This window comes from Calidris pugnax, unplaced genomic scaffold (genome assembly GCF_001431845.1).
Source record: "Calidris pugnax isolate Ruff unplaced genomic scaffold, ASM143184v1 scaffold54, whole genome shotgun sequence".
Classification (NCBI taxonomy): Eukaryota; Metazoa; Chordata; class Aves; order Charadriiformes; family Scolopacidae; genus Calidris; species Calidris pugnax.
Window position 1 is genome coordinate 765,791 of NW_015090864.1, and position 7,386 is coordinate 773,176.

A 7,386-nucleotide genomic window follows, 5' to 3' on the forward strand; every position below is an offset into this window, starting at 1 on the left:
TAATTATACCAGGACTTCATGGAGTCATTTCGTATAGCACTGGCTACTTTATTTTATGTATTTTGATGTATATATATATAAAAAAAATATATACACAAGAAGTTCTAAACAAGGGCTGAGGGAGAGCTACCTCTCTGAACTTCCCATTTCCACGTAGTAAAGTTACTTCCTCAAGGGAGGCAAGACCTTATTCCAGACCCACTTCTTCAATCATACACGTGATGGATCTGATCATGTCATTTTTCTTTTTGGTGCTTATCCTACACACATCCACCACCTCCAGTTTGGGGAATTCAGCTTTGCTTTCCTGTCACAGTGAAAGAACTCGAAGCATTTCATTGGGGATAGAAGCAGAGGGTTTTTTAGCTGATAGTTTTGGTAAGAACAGGGGAAAAAAAAAAAAGGTAGATTAAGCTTGATCCACGGTTTATTTTGTATTTTTGCTTTGGCAGCCAAATTGCAAACCCAGTTATTCACCCCAGCTGTATTTCTGGCTGCTTGTGATTTATGGAAAGAGCTGAGAGATGTTTTATGAGATAAATCTCGCTGCTGTGGCTGATGTCCAGCTTGAGTCAAAGCTTTTTGTCTGCCTAAAATTCCCCTGCCATCCCAGCTAGATAGGCTGTTCCTTGCTGCTTGTCTCAAGGTGGTCATTTGTGGAGCTGCAAACGATGGGGCTGCTGGGGAATTCAGCCCCACACACAGATAACGGGGCTGCTGATGTTTCACAGCAGCTTCCTGGGGGCTGATTTTATATACTCTAAAAGGAAAACAAGAAAACAGAGCTCATCAGTTGTAATAAAAAAAAAAAAAACATGGATAAAGTGTAATTCTTTTCCCCTATTTTACCAAAAGCCACCAATTTCTTTAGTTAGATGGGCTGCAGTTCTGGTATCTCAGTAGGGTTACCTGACCACCAACTACCACAGCAGTTGATGTTGTGGGATAGTGCTGGGATAATTTGCTTTCTTGGAGAAATTTATTGCAATTAATTGGATAAACTGGTCTCGTTAAGGAGGCGGTGGGAGGGTGTGTCCTCTTCATGGACCCTTCTGTGGATGTCTAAGGAAGCAGATCCTGCTCTTGTGAGGACCCCCCTGGAGTACTGTGTCCAGCTTTGGAGTCCTCAGCACAAGAAGGATGTGGACCTGTTGGAATGGGTCCAGAGGAGGCCAAGGAAATGATCCAAAGGCTGGAGCACCTCTCCCATGAGGACAGGCTGAGAGAGTTGGGGGTGTTCAACCTGGAGGAGAGTGGGAAGGTCCCTGCCCAGGGTTGGGGGGTTGGAACTCGATGGTCTTTAAGGTCCTTTCCAACCCAAACCATTCTCTGATTCTGTTGTGTAAGGCCTCCACTGACAACCCTTTTATGATCTGAAGTGACTGAGAAGCTGGATTTGCAGTCCATCTGATGTGGTACTTCCAAATCTCCCTCTGATACATCCGAGGGAAGGTGGCTGAAGGGCTCCCTTTCAGGCAGGTGCCTTCAGTTCATGCAACTGGGCTCATTAAGGCCTAGGGAAGAAAAAGCAATGGTATAACTCACACCTTGGACTGCTCCTAAAAGGAGCTGGTGTTACAGGGTGAGGAATTGAGACAGATTTTTCTTGTGTTGGTTGGATCTCTGCTCTTGGCCTTGGTTGCCTGAACTGATGAAAATGAGAGTTGTGTAAACCCCAAAAGTCAGCGTACGCCATCGTTACGGATGTCTCCTGGCCTTAAGAAAGCATCAGGCCTGGCTTTTTCTTCTTTCACTTTAGAGCCTTCTGCCCTGTTTGGACCAGTAGCTGTAGGCTTTTTAAGACAACAGGGTCTCCTTGCAGTCTTGGTGTAGCTCAGGGGGTTTGCCTCCAGCCCCACACAGGAGCAGTAATTTGCTAAGTGTGGTGTAAACTGGTTGAGGTGTAATATAAAGCTTGTGGCCTCGACTCAAGCTGTGGCCAGTGCATCTGTTGTTTGGGCCTGAACCTCTTGGCCACCTTGACTTCCCTTCACACCACACCACCCTCCAGTCCCTTGAAAATCCTTTGTTTGGTTGCCCAAGTCTCACTTTTTCCCTTCTGTTCCATCCAATGATGCTTCTTTCTTTAGTGGATTGTGGTGGAACGATGTTTTCTGTCCTTTGACCCAGTCCCTGCCTGACCTTGCTGTGCCTTCAGGCACATTGAATTTCACTGAATTTCACTGAATTTAGAGTTGGAAGGGACCATAGAGATCATCTAGTCCAACTCCCCTGCTGAAGCAGGATTGCCTAGAGCTAGAGCATGTTACTCAGGAGCATCCAGGCGGGTCTTGAAAATCTCCAAGGAAGGGGACTCCACACCCTCCCTGGGCAGCCTGTTCCAGGGCTCTGTCACCCTCACCGTGAAGAAGTTTCTCCTCATATTTGAGTGGAACCTCTTATGTTCCAACTTGTGCCCGTTGCCCCTCGTCCTCTCACTGGGAACCACTGAAAAGAGTCTGGCTCCCTTCTCCTTCAACCTTCCCTTGAGATACTTGTAGGCATTGACATGGTCCTCTTTCTTGGTCTTCGTTGGCTCTCAACGGGTGCAACCTCTCAGGACGAGCCGTACCAAGGAGATAACAACACAACTGGCAAACAGCTGATGTTTACACTGAGTTTTACTTCTAATTTATTCTCCTCCCCATCTAACCCTAACATTTCAGATCTGATTTTTCCAGGCTTCCGTTCATCGCTTAGTTCATCTCCATTGAGCTTATCAGAGCAAGAGTTGTGTCTTCTCATCGGCACGCTCCAGGGCAGACTCCACCAAATGATTTGGTGATTGAAAGCAGTAAAATAACTAATTACCAAGGGTTTTTTACATTTTCTCAAAGAACCCGCTGGTCGATCGCTGAAAGCTCTCAAGTCTTTTCTTCTGGCAGATCCTGAAGAAGCTGAAGGGCCTTGCCTTGGAGACGGAAGCGGAGCTGGAGAGACAGGACGAAGCTCTGGATTCCATCACTACCTCCGTGGACCGTGCCACGCTGAATATCGACAAGCAGAACCGCAGGATGAAGAAACTGACGTAGCAGGAGCCGTCGAGGATGGTAAAATGAGGAAGAAAAGGGTTGGGGAACCACATTTCTCGAGACCGTTTCATTAATCGACGCTTTGATCGCGTGGGGATCGTTTGCGACATCGTCTGGAACACACGATGCTGCTGATGTCGGGTTTCCTGAGGGTTTTGAAAAATGTTTCCAGACTTTGAAGGCTGTTTTAGGATTAAAAAGGCCAAGCATTTTAATTAGGGTGAAAAAAAAAAAATGATAGTGGATTCTTTACTACAGCAAATCTGTAAATATGAAGGGATGTGATATAATCTGAATCGACTTTTATGTGCTTTTTTATGTTGCTGCTTTTGAATTTTTTATTTTTTTTTTTAACTGCAGCGGAGAAGTGAAGGAGAAATGAACTGCATATGAGACTACTTTAGATGATTACAGCCTATTAATTCTCTCTCAAGGTCTTTCTTTAAAATACTTAATAGCCCAACTGAGGGCCAGATGTCCCGACTGCAAGCGATTGAGGCTTTTTTTTTGGTGTAAGTTAATGCTGAGGTGAGCAAATGATGGTGATAAAACCTTACGTTCCCTGAGCAAATAGTTTTAATAGGTTTCAATCGTGGTTTCAATATCCCCAGAAATTTTATAAGAGTAATGAAGACTTAGTGGCCACAGCTGTCTCTTGCCATGTCCTGGGAAATCAAGAGGAGAAGGTTAGTTAATGTGTGTGTGTGTTGGTAGAGACGTCTCCTTATTGAGAAGATTTGGGGTTTTTGCCATTCGATACATGTTTTTCTTACTTAAGTCAGTTATAAAAATTAATTGTCGAAGGTAGATACGTGCTTCTGCTTTCCAAAAAGGGACTGCTGATCTTCAGTGATCATCTGCATGTTCTTATGTGCTTTATTTTTCCTTTTTAGACTGCACACCTAGGGAAGGAAGTGATTTTTGGAGTGGAGGAAGTGATTTTCTTCACAGGCGAATTTATTCGGTTCTTGGGAGTTGGCTGTTTGTATCCCTCACTTGCCCACAGTGGGTTTATATTTTGGGTAACGGTCTGACGTGGGATGATGTAGTTGCCCTCAGAGCATCATCAATGTAGTGTGGTACCTGAATTTCCTGTTGGCTCTGGGCTGCCACATCTCTAAGGGGTGTTGGTGGAACGTCTCTTGTCCCTTTGCTGCTCTGTCCTTCATTTTCCAAGGATCTCCTACTGTTTGTCTCCCACTCTAAATGGGAACACCATGAGTTGTGTGGAGCATCCTGAGGTTTTTATGTGTCTCCTCCAGATTCACAGCCTGAGGGGCCTGTGGTTGGAGCTGTAGATGTCTATCACTTTTGATAGTTGTGGTACACCCACCTCTTGTGGCTTTTATTTATTTGCACTAACTGGTGGTGAAGCATTTCAAGACTTCTTGTCGACCTTTATTTCTAAAACAAAAGGGAATACTGTCAATTATCGGTTTTGTTGAGTTTACAGTTGGCTCCATCGAAACTACAGGAGAGTGGAGACTTTTTCCCCTCCTAACTTGGTATTATATAGGAAAGGTTCCAGGAAACCCATATATCTATCACCTTTCATCAATTCCTACAGTTTACCAGCTATTTTAGTTCAAAAGTAGCTGTTGTAATATGTCTTTTATTTTTTTTTAAAGTGTTTTTATATTAAAAAATTCTTGTATTGCTTTCAAATACAACACTTTTGGTGCAATATTTTTCACTAGTGAAGCTTTGAAATGTTTATTCCGTTGATAGTTGATGTAAAGTTTTCCCGTTTCGGAGTAATTCAGCCCTACCTTTTGAAGAAGGACACGGTAAATCACGTAGAGTATGTTGTTTTCAAGCTCTTACTCTACCTTGTTTTGTATTACTTCACATTTCTTTGGTGGTATTGGAATAAAGTGTATTTCTGCACTGCAAATTCTTAATTTACGGTCCAAGTTGTTACTGGCATGCACTTTACCTTCCTGAATAGAGTGATTATATCTACATACACTACGTACTGTGAAATAAAATACTGTCTGGGCTTCCCTTGTTTGTTTCTGGTACCCAAATCACTGTCGTTTTACTGTGAAAGGAAGATAACATTTACACAACTAATTACTTAATTAATTTTAAAGTGTACTTTGCACAAGATGATTAACTGACCCTGGTGCTGACTGGGAACGAATCTCTGACCTGAATTAGTGCAAACCAGGATTGCCAAAAGTAAATACTAATGATAGGTCATTTAGTTAAGCATTCTCTGTGCCATATTTTTTATTGTTGTGGGTTTTAGCACTGGCTGTTGCATCTGATGCAGTACTTTGTGGTTTGTGTAGTCCATGTCCACGTTAAAACAACAACAAAAAAATTGTAATATTGTTTGTAAGAATTGTAATATTCTAGAGCTGTGCATTAGCTGCATTTTGTGTGCCCGGAGGACTTTCAACCTGTAATTTCTTCTTATTAAATATATCTTGGAATAGTGACCTTCTCTCTTGTATTCACTTGGCTGAGAAGTTGGGGTAAAAAATCCTCTCTCCCACCCCCTTGTCATCCTGTGGAGCTGAATTTCATGTCATGCTTCGAGCCTCCCCATTTTCCTTCCACCTTAAACCCATTATTTTCCAAATCAGGTGGCGGATCTGGAGTGATGGAGTGATGCTCCGTGGGGGAAGATGCAACCAAACAATATTCTTGTGCTTCATTCTTCCCTGACATAATTATTACCTACGTGGGGCTTAGAGACAGGATGATTTTTGCCTTTTAGATGCACGTTTGTTAGTTCTTTGCAGGTCTTTTGCTACAATGTGAAAAGTGGGAGGTTTTGTCTTTACGAGACATAAGAAAATAACTAATAAAAGCCATTCTAACCTGAAAAATAGAAAGATTTTGCTTGGCAAGGCTTTTCAGCTCCTGCAAAACAGAGCTGTGTCCTACAGTAGGTGTGTGTTTGTGGCAGTGATGAGCAAGTATGAAATGAACCGAGTTTAAATACCTTTATGGGAGTCCAAATGTCTCCTGTGGAGCAGTGAAAGGCTGGTAATAAACCTGGCACTTTGCAATCCTCAGAAAAGTGCTGCAAGGAGCTTTTGTTTTTTTCAGGCCATTAATTAATTAGAGGGCTGGAGCACCTCTCCTATGAGGACAGGCTGAGACAGTTGGGGTTCTTCAGCCTGGAGAAGAGAAGGCTCCGGGGAGACCTTGGAGCCCCTTCCAGTCCCTAAAAGGGGCTACAGGGGAGATGCATTTTATTTATTGAATTTCTTTCTTTTTGAGGCACACACATGTATAGAAACAGACCAAAGTTTAAGGTCAAAAATTCCTCTCTCATTTCTTCAGCTGTTAAAGGTGACTCTTCTTACCTGGTGTAAAGGTGAATTTCCATTAAAGCACTTCAACTTCTTGTCACCTTTATCATTGAAAGCTAATTATTTTTAAGGCTTTTGGGGCCAAGCCCTGCATGCTAATTAACATGTCCAGCCCCTGGCTGCCTGATTTTCTTGTGCTGCAGGGATTTGCTCAGGATCTCAGAAACAAACACGAGTTCAAACCGATATTCAAAGGGATGGATTAAAAAAACCCAGAGCAACAAAAGAAAATCAGTTTTTAACAGAAGAGCCAGAGTTTGGGCTGCCCCTTCCCAGACAGATAAATGCTGGAAGGTTGTAGAGTGCTCAAGTGTTTTGTTCAGTGGGATTTTATATAAATACACCGACGTATTTGGTTTATGCATTCATAAAAATATAAACCGAAGCAACGTGCTGCTTGAATGAAAGCATGAAATGGATCAGCTCACAAGACAGACTATTTTAGAAATAATCTTTAGCAAGAACGGGCATTTTAAGAATTAATTATTAGCAAGAGACTTCTACACCGTCCAACTGTAAAGTTTTTCAGGCTGTGAGTTACTGTGTTCTCAAATCTGTCACTTTTTACCACAAATGTGTTGTGGCTGCCCCATCCCTGGAGGGGTTCAAGGCCAGGCTGGATGGGGCTTGGAGCAACCTGGTCTGGTGGGAGGTGTCCCTGCCCAGGGCAGGGGGGTTGGAACTCGATGATCTTTAAGGTCCCTTCCAACCCAAACCATTCTCTAATTCTCAATACCGTGCAATTTAATTTTTCCCTTCAAACTCCAGCTCCCAAATTTTGATCATTAACTGAGAATCTTGAGGGTTTTTAATCCATTTGCAATTGTTGAGGTTGCAGAGAAGCTTTGGCTTCAGAACAACATTACAAACTTTTCGTGACCAAAAAGGCAAGTTTGGGCATTGATTTCTTCTAAAATTAAGATTTTTTTTGCTGCTTCTATAACTCCAAGACCTTTCCAAGAGTTAGGAAGCTGATGGTCCTGTGCTCCACCCCTAATAAAACGATGGAGAGGATCTCCTCCAAAGAT

The 7,386-nt window shown here is 42.8% G+C and overlaps 1 protein-coding gene across 6 annotated transcripts in view; it reads left to right on the forward strand.

The window, feature by feature from the left end:
• The window catches only part of SNAP47 (synaptosome associated protein 47kDa), a 33,319-nt gene extending 27,843 nt beyond the window's left edge, over positions 1–5,476 (forward strand). For all 6 annotated transcript variants that reach the window (XM_014945128.1, XM_014945130.1, XM_014945132.1 and 3 more), the window contains one exon: positions 2,886–5,476. In XM_014945128.1, coding sequence (XP_014800614.1) covers positions 2,886–3,032 — 147 coding nt within the window. In that variant the 3' untranslated portion in view covers positions 3,033–5,476. The remainder of the gene's footprint in view (positions 1–2,885) is intronic.
• Positions 5,477–7,386: the final 1,910 nt, after the last annotated feature.